The sequence below is a fragment of the Oncorhynchus mykiss genome, chromosome 8 (assembly GCF_057628025.1).
Source record: "Oncorhynchus mykiss isolate SJ-2025 chromosome 8, ASM5762802v1, whole genome shotgun sequence".
Taxonomy (NCBI): domain Eukaryota; kingdom Metazoa; phylum Chordata; class Actinopteri; order Salmoniformes; family Salmonidae; genus Oncorhynchus; species Oncorhynchus mykiss.
The window spans coordinates 58,945,810-58,961,992 of NC_143029.1; the positions used below are offsets into that span (position 1 = coordinate 58,945,810).

Here is a 16,183-nt window from a genome sequence, read left to right on the forward strand (position 1 = left end):
GTTGAACAGGTTGGGGTTAATAGTTACACATACAGCAGCAGTCAAAAGTTTGGACACCTATTTTTTTATTTTTTTTTTATTTTTTTTTTACCTTTATTTAACCAGGTAGGCTAGTTGAGAACAAGTTCTCATTTGCAACTGCGACCTGGCCAAGATAAGGCATAGCAGTGTGAACAGACAACACAGAGTTACACATGGAGTAAACAATTAACAAGTCAATAACACAGTAGAAAAAAGGGGAGTCTATATATACATTGTGTGCAAAAGGCATGAGAAGGTAGGCAAATAATTACAATTATGCAGATTAACACTGGAGTGATAAATGATCAGATGGTTATGTACAGGTAGAGATATTGGTGTGCAAAAGAGCAGAAAAATAAAAATAAATAAATAAAAACAGTATGGGGATGAGGTAGGTGAAAATGGGTGGGCTATTTACCAATAGACTATGTACAGCTGCAGCGATCGGTTAGCTGCTCAGATAGCAGATGTTTGAAGTTGGTGAGGGAGATAAGTCTCCAACTTCAGCGATTTTTGCAATTCGTTCCAGTCACAGGCAGCAGAGAACTGGAACGAAAGGTGGCCAAATGAGGTGTTGGCTTTAGGGATGATCAGTGAGATACACCTGCTGGAGCGCGTGCTACGGATGGGTGTTGCCATCGTAACCAGTGAACTGAGATAAGGCGGAGCTTTACCTAGCATGGACTTGTAGATGACCTGGAGCCAGTGGGTCTGGCGACGAATATGTAGCGAGGGCCAGCCGACTAGAGCATACAAGTCGCAGTGGTGGGTGGTATAAGGTGCTTTAGTGACAAAACGGATGGCACTGTGATAAACTGCATCCAGTTTGCTGAGTAGAGTGTTGGAAGCAATTTTGTAGATGACGTCGCCGAAGTCGAGGATCGGTAGGATAGTCAGTTTTACTAGGGTAAGTTTGGCGGCGTGAGTGAAGGAGGCTTTGTTGCGGAATAGAAAGCCGACTCTTGATTTGATTTTCGATTGGAGATGTTTGATATGGGTCTGGAAGGAGAGTTTAGAGTCTAGCCAGACACCTAGGTACTTATAGATGTCCACATATTCAAGGTCGGAACCATCCAGGGTGGTGATGCTGGTCAGGCGTGCGGGTGCAGGCAGCGAACGGTTGAAAAGCATGCATTTGGTTTTACTAGCGTTTAAGAGCAGTTGGAGGCCACGGAAGGAGTGCTGTATGGCATTGAAGCTCGTTTGGAGGTTAGATAGCACAGTGTCCAAGGACGGGCCGGAAGTATATAGAATGGTGTCGTCTGCGTAGAGGTGGATCAGGGAATCGCCCGCAGCATGAGAAACATCATTGATATATACAGAGAAAAGAGTCGGCCCTAAAATTGAACCCTGTGGCACCCCCATAGAGACTGCCAGAGGACCGGACAGCATGCCCTCCGATTTGACACACTGAACTCTGTCTGCAAAGTAATTGGTGAACCAGGCAAGGCAGTCATCCGAAAAACCGAGGCTACTGAGTCTGCCGATAAGAATACGGTGATTGACAGAGTCGAAAGCCTTGGCAAGGTCTATGAAGACGGCTGCACAGTACTGTCTTTTATCGATGGCGGTTATGATATCGTTTAGTACCTTGAGCGTGGCTGAGGTACACCCGTGACCGGCTCGGAAACCAGATTGCACAGCGGAGAAGGTACGGTGGGATTCAAGATGGTCAGTGACCTGTTTGTTGACTTGGCTTTCGAAGACCTTAGATAGGCAGGGCAGGATGGATATAGGTCTAACAGTTTGGGTCCAGGGTGTCGCCCCCTTTGAAGAGGGGGATGACTGCGGCAGCTTTCCAATCCTTGGGGATCTCAGACGATATGAAAGAGAGGTTGAACAGGCTGGTAATAGGGGTTGCGACAATGGCGGCGGATAGTTTCAGGAATAGAGTGTCCAGATTGTCCAGCCCAGCTGATTTGTACGGGTCCAGGTTTTGCAGCTCTTTCAGGACATCTGCTATCTGGATTTGGGTAAAGGAGAACCTGGAGAGGCTTGGGCGAGTAGCTGCGGGGGGGGGGGGGGGGGGAGCTGTTGTCCGAGGTTGGAGTAGCCAGGCGGAAGGCATGGCCAGCCGTTGAGAAATGCTTGTTGAAGTTTTCGATAATCATGGATTTATCGGTGGTGACCATGTTACCTAGTCTCAGTGCAGTGGGCAGCTGGGAGGAGGTGCTCTTGTTCTCCATGGACTTCACAGTGTCCCAGAACTTTTTGGAGTTGGAGCTACAGGATGCAAACTTCTGCCTGAAGAAGTTGGCTTTAGCTTTCCTGACTGACTGTGTGTATTGGTTCCTGACTTCCCTGAACAGTTGCATATCGCGGGGACTATTCGATGTTAGCGCAGTCCGCCACAGGATGTTTTTGTGCTGGTCGAGGGCAGTGAACCAGGGGCTATATCTGTTCTTAGTTCTGCATTTTTTGAACGGAGCATGCTTATCTAAAATGGTGAGGAAGTTACTTTTAAAGAAAGACCAGGCATCCTCAACTGACGGGATGAGGTCAATGTCCTTCCAGGATACCCGGGCCAGGTCGATTAGAAAGGCCTGCTCACAGAAGTGTTTTAGGGAGCGTTTGACAGTGATGAGGGGTGGTCGTTTGACTGCGGCTCCGTAGCGGATACAGGCAATGAGGCAGTGATCGCTGAGATCCTGGTTGTAGACAGCGGAGGTGTATTTGGAGGGCCAGTTGGTCAGGATGACGTCAATGAGGGTGCCCTTGTTTACAGAGTTAGGGTTGTACCTGGTGGGTTCCTTGATGATTTGAGTGAGATTGAGGGCATCTAGCTTAGATTGTAGGACTGCCGGGGTGTTAAGCATATCCCAGTTTAGGTCACCTAACAGAACAAACTCTGAAGCTAGATGGGGGGCGATCAATTCACAAATGGTGTCCAGGGCACAGCTGGGAGCTGAGGGGGGTCGGTAGCAGGCGGCAACAGTGAGAGACTTATTTCTGGAGAGAGTAATTTTCAAAATTAGTAGTTCGAACTGTTTGGGTATGGACCTGGAGAGTATGACATTACTTTGCAGGCTATCTCTGCAGTAGACTGCAACTCCTCCCCCTTTGGCAGTTCTATCTTGACGGAAGATGTTATAGTTGGGTATGGAAATCTCAGAATTTTTGGTGGCCTTCCTGAGCCAGGATTCAGACACGGCAAGGACATCAGGGTTAGCAGAGTGTGCTAGAGCAGTGAGTAAGACACACTTAGGGAGGAGGCTTCTGATGTTGACATGCATGAAACCAAGGCTTTTTCGATCACAGAAGTCAACAAATGAGGGTGCCTGGGGACATGCAGGGCCTGGGTTTACCTCCACATCACCCGCGGAACAGAGAAGGAGTAGTATGAGGGTGCGGCTGAAGGCTATCAAAACTGGTCGCCTAGGGCGTTGGGGACAGAGAATAAGAGGAGCAGGTTTCTGGGCATGGTAGAATATATTCAGGGCATAATGCGCAAACAGGGGTATGGTGGGGTGCGGGTACAGCGGAGGTAAGCCCAGGCACTGGGTGATGATGAGAGAGGTTGTATCTCTGGACATGCTGGTTGTAATGGGTGAGGTCACCGCATGTGTGGGGGGTGAGACAAAGGAGGTATCAGGGGTATAAAGAGTGGAACTAGGGGCTCCATTGTAAACTAAAACAATGATAACTAACCTGCACAACAGTATACAAGGCATATTGAAATTTGAGAGAGACATACAGCAAGGCATACAGTAATCACAGGTGTTGAATTGGGAGAGCTAGCTAAAACAGTAGGTGAGACAACAGCTAATCAGCTAGCACAACAACAGCAGGTAGAATGGCGATTGATTAGGCAGAGAGGGTCGGATTAACTACACACAGAGCCTAAGTGCGGCTGGGGCCGACAGATAAAACATAAACAAACAGAATGGAGTACCGTGATTAATGGAAAGTCCAGCAGGCATCAGCTATGTAGCCAAGTGATCACAGTGTATTGGATAGAAAACACTAAAGTTTCTAAAACTGTTTGAATGATGTCTGAGTATAACAGAACTCATATTGGCAGGCAAAATCCTGAGAAGAAATCAAAACAGGAAGTCAGAAATCTGAGCTTTGTCTGTGTTCACCAGAGTCCCCAATGAAATCCTGTTGAGATATGTTGTTGCAGTGCCTAGGGGTTCCACTAGATGTCAACCATCAATATAAATTATAATGAGACTTCTATGATGTTGTGGGAGTGAATGATAGCAGAATCAGTCAGGTGTCTGGCAGTCAGCCATTTTCTGCGCATTCCTCATGGTATCCACTTGCGTTCTGCGTTCTGTTACTCATCAAGACACAAAGGAATACTCCGGTTGGAACTTTATTGAAGCGATATGTTAAAAACATCCTAATGATGGATTCTGTACTTAGTTTGAAATGTTTCTTCGACCTGTAATATAACTTTTTGAAGTTTTTGTCCGAAGTCATGCTGGACCTGCACAAGCGTTTGGATATGTGTACCTAACGCCCTAACTTAGTAGCTACTTGGACATAAATAATGGACATTATCGAACAAATCAAGCATTTATTGTGGAACTAGGATTCCTGGGAGTGCATTCTGATGAAGATCATCAAAGCGTAAGGGAATATTTATAATGTGATTTCTGGTTTCTGTTGACTCCAACATGGCGGATAATTTCATTTATTTTCTGAGCACCGTCTCAGATTATTGCATGGTTTGCTTTGTCCGTAAATTTTTTTTTAAATCTGACACAGCAGTTGCATTAAGGAGAGTGTCTAGTTTGAGAAACAGACGCCTCAAGTCCTCAACTGGCAGCTTCATTAAATAGTACCCGCAAAACACCAGTCTCAACGTCAACAGTGAAGAGGTGACTCCGGGATGCTGGCCTTCTAGGAATGGATTACCGTGAATTAATGGACAGTCCAGCATGCATCAGCTATGTAGCCAAGTGATCAGTGTCCAAGGGGCAGCGGTGGATGGGGCAGGGAAGCTGGACTGGCGAGTGTTATCCAGGTTAGAAAACTAACAATGACTAAATAGCTTGTAGCCAGTTAGCTGGTTAGCTTCTGAAGGTTCTTGAGTGTGTTCTAAAAATGTAAAGATAATAGCGGTTCCGTATCACATTGGGTGAGGCAGGTTACCGGAAGGTATAAACAAATTAAAAATCGAAAAGGGATAGAAAGTAAATATGGGTTCAGTGAGTGTTTGGGACGCGGCGATTCAGATGGTTAGCAGGCCTGTGCTAACAAGCTAACAGTTAGTAGACGGTGCTAAACACGGTAGCAGTTAGCGGACCGGGCTAAACAAGCTAGCAGTTAGCAGGCCGAATTTGCAAGCAAGGAGATAGCAAGGGCTAGAGAGTTAGCCTTTGGGGACGTCGCGATGGGGGGAGTCTGTTTATTCCTCTTCATGCGGTGACATCAATGGACCGGTCGTGGGTCTGGATATTGTAGCCCAGGAGCTCAAAATGTTCCGTTTGCGATGGGAATCCGGGGGTGAAAAATAAAAATAAAATAATAGATAGGTCCGTTATGCTCTGGTTAGAGTCGCGTTGTTCGAACTGGCGAGAGCTTTCCGAGCTAAAGGTTAGCTGATGACCGGTTAGCTGACCGGTTAGCTGAAGACCGCTAGCAATGTTTTGCTGAAGCTGGTAGTTAGTTGGCTAGTTGGCTAGCTTCAGTTGAGGGGTTCCAGATCCGAAGTAAATATAAATACTTTAGGAAAAAAAGCTACGTTGGGTGAGGCGGGTTGCAGGAGAGTATTTAGAAGAAGTTGAGGTTCAGCAAAAAGTTTTAAAGATATGTGAAGAAAAAAAATGAAAACGAAACGAAAACAAACGATATATACAAGGGACACGACAACACGTCCTACTGCTACGCCATCTTGGATCGCTCCTACACAAGGGTTTCTCCTTATTTTTACTATATTGTAGAATAGTGAAGACATCAAAACCATGAAATAACCCATGGAATAACCAAAAAAGGGTTCAACAAATCAAAATATATTTTATATTTGAGATTCGAAGTAGCCACCCTTGGCCTTGATGGAAGCTATGCACATTCTTGGCATTCTCTCAACCAGCTTTATGAGGAATACTTTTCCAACAGTCTTGAAGTTCCCACATATGCTGAGCACTGGTTGGCTGCTTTTCCTTCACTCTGCGGTCCAAATCATTCCAAACCATCTTAACTCACTCTCCTATGGCGGTCCTCATGAGAGCCAGTTTCATCATAGCACTTGATGGTTTTTGCGACTGTACTTGAAGTTCTTGAAATTTTCCGTATTGACTGACCTTCATGTCTTAAAGTAACGGACTGTCGTTTCTCTTTGCTTATTTGAGCTGTTCTTGCCATAATATGGACTTGTGGTTTAACAAATAGGGCTACCTTCGGTATACCACCACTACCTTTTCACAACTGAATGCCTCAAAAACGAAGGAAAGAAATTCCACAAATGAACGCACACCTGTTAATTGAAATGCATTCCAGGTGACTACCTCATTAAGCTGGTTGAGAGAATGCCAAGAGTGTGCAAACCTGTCATCAATCAAAGGGTGGCTATTTGAAGAATCTAATATAAAATATATATTTTTAATTGTTTAACCTTTTTGGGATAGGGGGCAGCATTTTCACATTTGGATGAATAGCATGCCCAGAGTGAACTGCCTCCTACTCTGTCCCAGATGCTAATATATGCATATTATTATTAGTATTGGATAGAAAACACTGAAGTTTCTAAAACTGTTTGAATAATGTATGTGCGTATAACAGAACTCATGTGGCAGGCGAAAATCTGAGAAAATCCAACCAGGAAGTGGGAAATCTGAGGTTTGCGGTCTTTCCAATTCAGCCCCCATTGAAGATACAGGGTGATATTAGTTATGTTTCACTTCCCAAGGCTTCCACTAGATGTCAACAGTATTTAGAACCTGTTTTGAAGATTCTACTCTAAAGGAGGGGCTCATAAGAGCTCTGAGTGAGTGGTCTGGCGCTCTCACGTGAAAGGTTGCTACTTTCCACTTCATTTGTACAGACAAAGGAATTGTCTGGTTGGAACATTAATGAAGTTATGTTAAATACATCCTAAAGATTGATTCCATACTTAGGTTGGCATGTTTCTACGGGCTGTAACGGAACTTTTTGAACGTTTTGTCCGACGTTCGGCGCGACCTGGGCGTGCTTTTGGATTTGTTTACCAAATGCCCTAACAAAAGAAGATATTTGGACATAACTGATGGACATTATCGAACAAATCAAACATTTATGGTGGAACTGGGATTCCTGGGAGTGCATTCTGATGAAGATCAAAGGTAAGTGAACATTTTAAATGTTATTTCTGAGTAATGTTGACTACCCAATATGGCGGGTATCTTTTGGGCTGCTTTGTTGTCTAAAGGCTGTACTCAGATTATCGCACGGTTTGATTTGTTCGATATCTCAGTAAAGTTTTTTTGAAATCTGACACAGCGGTTGCATTAACTTCTTATGGCTGGGGGGCAGTATTGAGTAGCTTGGATGAATAAGGTGCCTAAAGTAAACGGCCTGATCCTCAGTCTCAGTTGCTAATATATGCATTTTATTATTGGATAGAAAACACTAAAGTTTCTAAAACTGTTTGAATGATTTGAGTATAACAGAACTCATATGGCAGGCAAAATCCTGAGTTGAAATCAAAACAGGAAGTCAGAAATCTGAGCTTTGTGTGTATTCACCAGAGTCCCCAATGAAATCCCTTTGAGGTATTAATGATGTTGCACAATATAAATTATAATGAGACTTCTATGGTGTTGTGGGAGTGCATGATAGCAGAATCAGTCAGGTGTCTGGCAGTCAGCCATTTTCTGATCATGCTTATTCCTCATGGTAGTCACTTACGTTCCATTGCTCACGAAGACAAGGAGTACTCTGGTTGGAACTTTATTGAAGCTATAGGTTTAAAAACATCCTAACAATTTTTTTCTGTAATCAGTTTGAAATGTTTCTTCGACCGGTAATATAACTTTTTGTCCAATATAACGCTGACCAGAGAATGAGAGTTTGGATATGTATACCAAACGCGCTAACATAAATAAGACATTTTCGAACAAAAAGCTTGCCACCCATGTCTTGCTCCCATGGAGATTTTGTATTTGCCCAGGAAGGCAGATAAATGTTCTGTATTATGTCCTATAATCTGGAAATTGTGCCCTTCAGATACATGTTAAGATCTGAGCACCTCTCAACTGGACAATTAGAGGGCTCAAGTGGAAATTAAGGGAAATTATTTTTAGCAAAGTAGAAAGTAGTGGGAACATTATGGTCAACCCTCAGAATATCAAATGAGACAAATGTGTTATCAACAAATAGGTCACTAATAAACACCAGACCATTCCTATGCCAGAACTGAAAAACGGTGTCAATCTGCGATGAACAGACAATTAGAACATAAAATGGGGAGAAGCAAATTGCATGTTTTAGGCTAAAGTGATTTCGGAATTGGGACGAGATTTTAAGGGAGTTCTTGACAAAATAATTTAAAATATGGGGTGCCGAGGTTCATTGGCATTGGGGAGCACAGCAACAAGACAGGAGAAGTTGGAAGGCTTGACTATCTCCATGGTAGCCCAAGTTGGACCATCCTTGTTTTCAAATGTAGAAACCCAACAAACATTTAGACAGTGCATTCAGAAAATATTCAGACGCCTTGACTGTTTCCATATTTTGTAATGTTACAGCCTCATTCTAAAATGTATTAAATTACTTTTCCACACATCTACATACAATTCCACATAATGACAAAGCAAAAAGAGGTTTAGAAATATTTGCTAATATACATATAAAACTGAAATCTCACACTTACATAAGTATTTCAGACCCTTTACTCAATGCGTTGTTGAAGCAACTTTGGCAGTGATTACATCCTTGAATCTTCTTGGGTATGACGCTACAAGCTTGGCATACCTGTATTTGAAGAGTTTCTTCCATTCTTCTCTGCAGGTCCTCTCAAGTTCTGTTGGCTGGGGAGCTTCGCTGCACAGCTATTTTCAGGTCTCTTCAGAGATGTTCGATCGGTTTCAAGTCCGGGCTCTGGCTTGGCCACACAAGGACATTCAGAGACATCCCGAAGCCACTCCTACGTTGTCCTGTTCTGCCTGCGGCTATGGAACCCTGACCTGTTCGCCGGACGTGCTACCTGTCCCAGACCTGCTGTTTTCAACTCTCTAGAAACAGCAAGAGCAGTAGAGATGCTCTTAATGATCGGCTATGAAAAGCCAACTGACATTTACTCCCGAGGTGCTGACTTGCTGCACCCTCGAGAACTACTGTGATTATTATTATTATTATTTGACCATGCTGGTCATTTATGAACATTTGAACAGCTTGGCCATGTTCTGTTATAATCTCCACCCGGCACAGCCAGAAGAGGACAGGAACCAGGCTATGAGGGATGGCCTCTAGGTTTCTCCCTAGGTTTTGAGATTTTCCTAGCCACCGTGCTTCTACACCTGCATTGCTTGCTGTTTGGGGTTTTGGGCTGGGTTTCTATACAGCACTTTGAGATATTAACTGATGTAAGAAGGGCTATATAAATGCATTTGATTTGTTGGAAGGTGAACCTTCACCACATCCTGAGGTCCTGAGCGCTCTGGAGTAGGTTTTTAATCTAGGATCTCTGTACTTTGCAACATTCATCTTTCCCTTGATTCTGACGAGTCCCCCAGTCCCTGCCTCTGAAAAACATTCTGACAGCATGATGCCACCACGCTTCGCCTTAGGGATGGTGCCAGGTTCCCTCCAGACATGACGCTTGGCATTCAGGCCAAAGAGTTCAAACTTGGTTTTATCAGACCAGAGAATCTTGATTATCGCCACTACCATAAAGGCCTGATTGGTGGAGTGCTGCAGATGAAGGTTGTCCTTCTAGAAGTTTCTCCAATCTCGACAGAGGAACTCTGGAGCTCTGTTAGAGTAACCATCGGGTTCTTGGTCACCTCCCTGACCAAGGCCCTTCTCCCCCGATTGCTCAGTTTGGCCAGGCGGATGGGGTCTAGGAAGAGTCTTGGTGGTTCCAAATCATGTCCAATCAATTGAATTTACCACAGGTGGAGTCCAATAAAGTTGTAGAAACATCTCAAGGATGATAAATGGAAAGAGGATGCACCCGAGCTCAATTTCAAGTCTCACAGAAAAGGGTCTGAATACTTAAGTCTTTTTTATTTTTATTATTAGCCAAAATGACCAAAAAACAATTATCGTTGTGTCATTATGGGGTAGTGTGTAGTGTGAAGATCCATTTAATAATAAGACTAACGTAAGACAGAGGCGGAAAGGGTCTGAATACTTTCTGAATGAACTGTATACGAGTAGGCTAATTAGGCTATATCATTTTGACAATTTAATTACATTTACTTTAGGGGAACCTTAGCTTATGACGCATCGCCTTTGTCTGTAGCGCACTTGTGATTGAGTTTAAAACAAAATGGTCACTGGATTGCTTCTTTAAAAAAGTTTAGTGTTTTTATTTTAAATTGCATTTCCATCCACACAAAGACTGTCAGCAATGCTAACGAATGCCTAACAGCTACACAAAGTGGTAGACCTACAGGACCATATGCGCACTTCAGAAAGTTGGTTTATGTTTGGTCAATTGCACATCACTGTTTGAATAAATCATAATTTAAAAAATCATGAAGGTACAAAAATATATTTAAAAAACAATGACCAATTAAAAATGTGTGTCGCACTGCCAAGTCAAACGGCCGCAAACACGACTGTTCTGGTCGCGATATCGGACCCTGCATAACCATATTACAGCAGCCAGGGCAGACACGGCTGGGAGCTAAAGGAGCGGGCTGACTGTCAGGAACCCTATTACCATATTAGAGAGTAGTGATGCAGAGTTGAGAGCTGAAGCGCCAGACACTGCTACCACGAACGGGGGGGGGGGGGGGGGGGGGAAATCAGATCCACCACAGGAACAATAACGCCATCATGGTCTTGACGTCCTCGGGCGCATTTCCCTCAGCCAGCCTAACATAACGGGGTTACGTTCTTGTAGCCAGGGACTGAAGCAATGCTATGAGGCTTAACTGTGTGCCTAACATCTAGGTCATTCGCATTGGGCAAATTAACTCTGACATCTTAAATGTCAACCACAAAACTCCCTAATAGGAGTCCCCGGTACCAGGGGGATGGGGCCACTGCTGGTAAAGGGGAAGAGGAGGAGTGGAGAGTGGTGATGGTGTGAATGAGGAAGAGGACTAATAGAGATGCTAAGTGTTGGATGTGTGTGCTGCCACAGGGCGGCCATTGTATGTGAATGGGTTAGCAGGGAAAGAGGCTTTGAGCACAAAACAAGCTAATGGAAGCCAGGACACACACACAGCAAACTATTGAGAGCTGGTAACCTCCACTCCCCACTGGCTCCCCCCTATCCTCCCCTGCCCCCCTTTACCCTCTTCTCTCTCTCCCGACAGGGCACATCCTGCTGTACACCATTAACTCACGCATGAGTCCTTCGAGACAGACAAGGCAAACACACACAGAGAGCAGAGAGAGAAAAGAGCGAGACATGGAAAACAACAGGATAGGGTGCAGGGATAGAGGGGGAAAGAGTAAAAGATAGAGGGGCAGACAACGAGAGAGAGAATTAAACAAACAAGAGAGGGAAGTGAGGATGGAATAGAGAGCAGAGCTGGCGGAAAGAGAGCAGACGGGGAGGAGAGAGATGCTTAGAGAGCAGGAAGGGAGTATTCCCCCTCAGAGAGAGGGGGTGGGGATGGGAGGGGGTTAGGAGATTAGTACTGTGGCGCCTGGGTCTTGGGGAGGGCCAGGATATGCAGTGGAGAGGAAACAAACCGCTGTAAAAATCCATTTCCCACACACACCTCAAAACTCCCATTCAACCTCCACCCAGAGCACCACTGAGTTTTTAAATGTCACAGACCCCCCCACACACACACACAAAAATACCCCACACACATGAAAACAAACCCACATCAAAGGGAACTCACCTGAATGTGAGGCACTTTCTGGGGGGTTGGAGGCGACTGGTGTGGCGGTGGCGCCCAGGGTGGCTGGTTGGGTGGAGAGTTCTGGTGGTGGGGGCCGGCCAGGTGCGTCTGGGCCTGCGACGGGGGCAAAGCAGCCTGGGCGGGGTGCACCTGCTGCAGCTGCTGGAAGGCTATGGGAGGAGGCTGCAGCTGCTGCCCAGGTCTGGGAGCCTGTTGCTGGAGAGGGAGCAGCCGCTGATCCTGGGGTCCGGTAGGCTCACCGTGGGCCATGGGACCTGGAGGTCTCACCTGGCCGAGTGGGACTCGCTGGTTAGGGGGCATGCCGGGGTAGAGCTGCTGGCCCGGGGGCATGTGGGGGTGCTGCTGCGGGTGGGAAGGGTGCTGAGTGTGGTGTTGCAGGTGGGGGTGTGGCTGCTGAGCACCCATGGGAGTGGGGTTTCTCTGAGGGGGGGCCATGGGGTTAGGGGGCTGGAGTGGGACTCCTGGGTAGCCCCCTACCTCTGGAGCCAGGCCGGCACTCGGGGGGCGGCCCTGTTGAGGCGGAGGTGTGCCCCCAGGGGTTCCCATGCCCCTCATTGGGGACATGGAGGGGGGAGAGCCGTAGGATCCCTGAGGTGGTGTGGGGAGGTGGGGCTGCTGTTGGGGGGTGGCCTGGGCCTGAGAGGGGTGCATGGGCTGGGAAGGGTGCATGGGCTGTCCAGTGATTTGGTTGGGGTGGACAGGCTGCTGGTGTACCTGGGGGCCCGTGTAGCGCTGTGGGGGTCCACCTACGTTGGGGTAGCGCTGGACCTGGGCTGGCCCCATGGCGTTACTGTTGTTGCTGGTGCTGCTGAGGCTCATGACGGGACTCATCCCTGCACTGCCGGCTAATCCCTGATTAAGGTTGCCGTACTGGGAGTAGGGGGGGTATTGCCCTGAGCTGGTTACAGCACCAGGGGGGGCTGCCTGGCCGTGCATGTTGAACCCCATGTTCTGGTGGGGCCTCCCGGCCAGGACCTGCTGCTGGCGAGAGGGGCTGTGGGGGAAGCGAGGGGTGTGGGAGGCCATGGGTTCCTGGCTGGGCCGGTGGAGGAACTGCTGGGCAGGCGGTTGCGGGTGCTGCTGTGGAGGCTGCTGTTGTTGGGCTGGGTGGCGCATGGGGGGACCTGTCATACTAGGGTTCTGCTGGAGCCCCACATGGCCCATGTAGTGGCTGGGCTCCTGGCCCATACCTTGGGGAAAGTGGTTGATCCTAGGGGGCGTCTGGGTCTGACCAGAGTGGCCCTGCATGGTCGCATAGTCGGCTCGGCCCATGTAGGGACCCATCTGGTGGCCGTGGCCCTGGGGCCCTGAGGGGCCGTGTTGTTGGTGGGAGGGGGCCTGGGTGGCGGCCTGTTGCTGCTGGAATGGAGGCAGTCCCTGCCCGGGGCCAGCCTGGGGGCCCCACACGGCTCCTCCATCAGGGAATGGCTGGCCGCGCCCGTCACCCTGCGTCCCGGAATAGACATGGTGCCCCCCTCCAGGTTGTTGGGGATTGTTGTGGTAGCGCGAATGTGGGGACGCCATGCCGTTGACGGCGGGCCCGTTGCCCAACATCCGGCCCTGCTGCTGCTCGTAGCCCGCGAAGGGGTCGTATGGGTGGCCCATCTTTGGCTGTCCGGGAACGGCCTGCGAGGGGTGGTGGAGGGAGTTGGAGGAGAGCGAACCGTAGCCCTGGTGCTCGTGGGACATCTGCTGCCCCATGGGGTTGGGCTGGCCCTGGGGGAAGCCACAGTCCCCCAGGCCCTCCAGCCCGTCCGAGAACAGGTTGGCGTCGTCCCCGAACAGGCTCAACATCCCTGGGTCAGCCATGGCTGCTGGGGACCTGGCGGCTGGGGGGAGCGGAGCTCCAGGGAATCTGCGCTCACACAGAGGTGGATGTCCTCAAAGCCGCTAATCCGCTAACTAATCTGCAGCATGTCACTCCATATTTCCCTAATTCTCTCAGAGAATGAGAACGCAGTGTCAGGCAAAGCCAGGTTATGGGACCTGGAGGGAGGGAGAGAGGAGAGCGGTAGGAAGAGGACAGAAGGGGAAGAGAGAGATAGGAACATTAGAATCAGATATATCAGGTCAATTGTGCAACGCCACTCCTGTTCTTTAACCTCCTAACTGAAATAGATTTCTTAAGTGGCACATGTTTAGCAGTTTAATCAGTTGTAACCCCCCCCCCCCCACCCTTTCATCCCCATCCCCCACCTCTGCTTCCATTTACTTTCAAACAAAAGATTTTCTTCCAACACACACACCAAGCCTAAACTCATTCATTCTTTAGAATGGGTTGTTGGTTGGAAAAGAACAAAGGCCTGGGCAGAAGCAGGGGTGTTTAAACAGCAGCAGCTGCCAGATCAGCCCAGCAGATGTGAGAATACAAGGAGGGGAGCCACCTGCTCAAGCGTGTGTGTGTTTTGTTGGGCAGAGGAGAGAGAGGGGCAAAGTGTGAGTGTGTAAGAGTGAGTGCATACATGTATATTTTGTGTGTGTTTCTGGGTGCATCGCGAGTGAGTGGGGCTGCACAAATAAATAAAAAATGTTTAATACAAATCGCAATACTGACATGTGCAACATCCATACCGCCAGAAGCAGCGACATTTTGAAATTCCACAGCCGGCTCACGCCTTTTCTAAACTTTAGATTTATTGCTCAAGTTGACGGAGTTCTCGCTCAAAACTGCCCAATCCCATACACACAAGACCCGCCCCCGTCACTCCAGCAGGCAGTTCCTGGTGCTCGAGCTGCACTCTGCATGCACTGACTAAACAGTGAGCAGTCAACTGATTTTGAAACAATAACTCAGTTTTACACTTTGCTTCTTTATATAAATCCACGTTTCTATTTTATACTATTTGTTTGTGTAACTTTCTCTCTGCAAAACTCTAGTTGGTTGGTCTTAGCAAGCTGCAAATGTGCCTAGAAAACATGTTAGACCCTGAAGGTAATCACTAGCTAGCTGGCTAGCTAAATCCACTTATCTTGCTGGCAAACCTTTGCTCTTATACAGGCTGGTGCCAGTGATGAAATACATCAGCACTGCTTGTGCAGCTTGTTCTTAAATGAGAGGGGGAAAGGCAAGATAAATTTACATCTTTGAATGTACCCATCTATTTAATCCCAATTAGGGTCCCCTGGGAAACACTGAAAAACAATTTGGTTCCCTACTCCGTCACAACCATCTCCCTTACTTACATTGTCATGCCAAACAAAACTGTATTCCCACTGTATTCTAACCACAAAACTAGAATGATCATTCTAATTTTATGGTTCCAAAAGTTTAGCCAAGTATAAAATAGCAATATTTTGTAGTTATTATTATTCATTTTTTTAAACGCAATTAGATTTTACGCCTAATCATGCGTGTCCTCAACCTGCGCGTTCGCTGAGCTCTAATCAGATGAGCTGGCGGTATTATGAAGGTGTGAGATAAACCAGGCTGAAAGGAGAGCTAGCAAAGGGATTCGGTGTCCAACTCAACGTGTGTTTATGTGTGGGCATGTGTGGGTTAGGCTTGAGGCGGAGTAGGGCCCTATGAAAGCAGCGTTACGGAGTCCAGACATTAAAACGGAATTCAACAATATTACATTTATTGATTTTAGTAGGAAATAAAGTGAATCTATTGGACAAGTGAAAAAGCATTAATTTACCCAAGTAAATCACAAGAAAATTAGCCAGTGATTCGTATTTTCATGCAACTTTCTAAAAGTTTGTGATGATGGTAATAACCTTCTTCTGGTAGAGATGGAAAAGGCTTTCCCGAAAACCTCACTTAAATGTTAACGCCAAAGTAGCCTATGCCTACCTGGCAGAATGGCATCATGATTTGCGTCAATCCAGTGGGCATTTGTTTTGCAAACTCTGCAATCACATGAGCGTTACAGCAACACCGCTTAACCAAACAATGGCTCTTCCTGGTGTGCACTTGCATTATATTTCCCAGACCTCTGAAATAGTCTCCTGATGTGGTTTTAAAAATGTTGTGGACTTTAAAAAATAAATAAATAGAACATTCAAGGTTAATGTGATTTTGAGCCTTAAGAAAAAAAAGTGGAAAACCGACCACTGGAAAAATTAAACAGAACTAAATCAGGCAAAAAAATTGGGTCCTAGTGTAAGCTTGAGTATGTGAAGAGGATCGTGTGTGTGTGTGTGTGTGTGAGACAGTACTTATTATGTAGCTTGGGTGCACGAGTGGGGAG

General features: G+C 46.9%; 1 protein-coding gene across 3 annotated transcripts in view; it reads right to left on the reverse strand.

Annotated features, from left to right (window-relative positions):
* Nucleotides 1–16,183, reverse strand: part of chd7 (chromodomain helicase DNA binding protein 7) — an 83,459-nt gene that overhangs the window by 51,304 nt on the left and 15,972 nt on the right. For all 3 annotated transcript variants that reach the window (XM_036985768.2, XM_036985766.2, XM_036985767.2), the window contains exon 2: nt 11,973–13,979. In XM_036985768.2, the coding sequence (XP_036841663.2) occupies nt 11,973–13,802 (1,830 nt within the window). In that variant the 5' untranslated portion in view covers nt 13,803–13,979. The remainder of the gene's footprint in view (nt 1–11,972; nt 13,980–16,183) is intronic.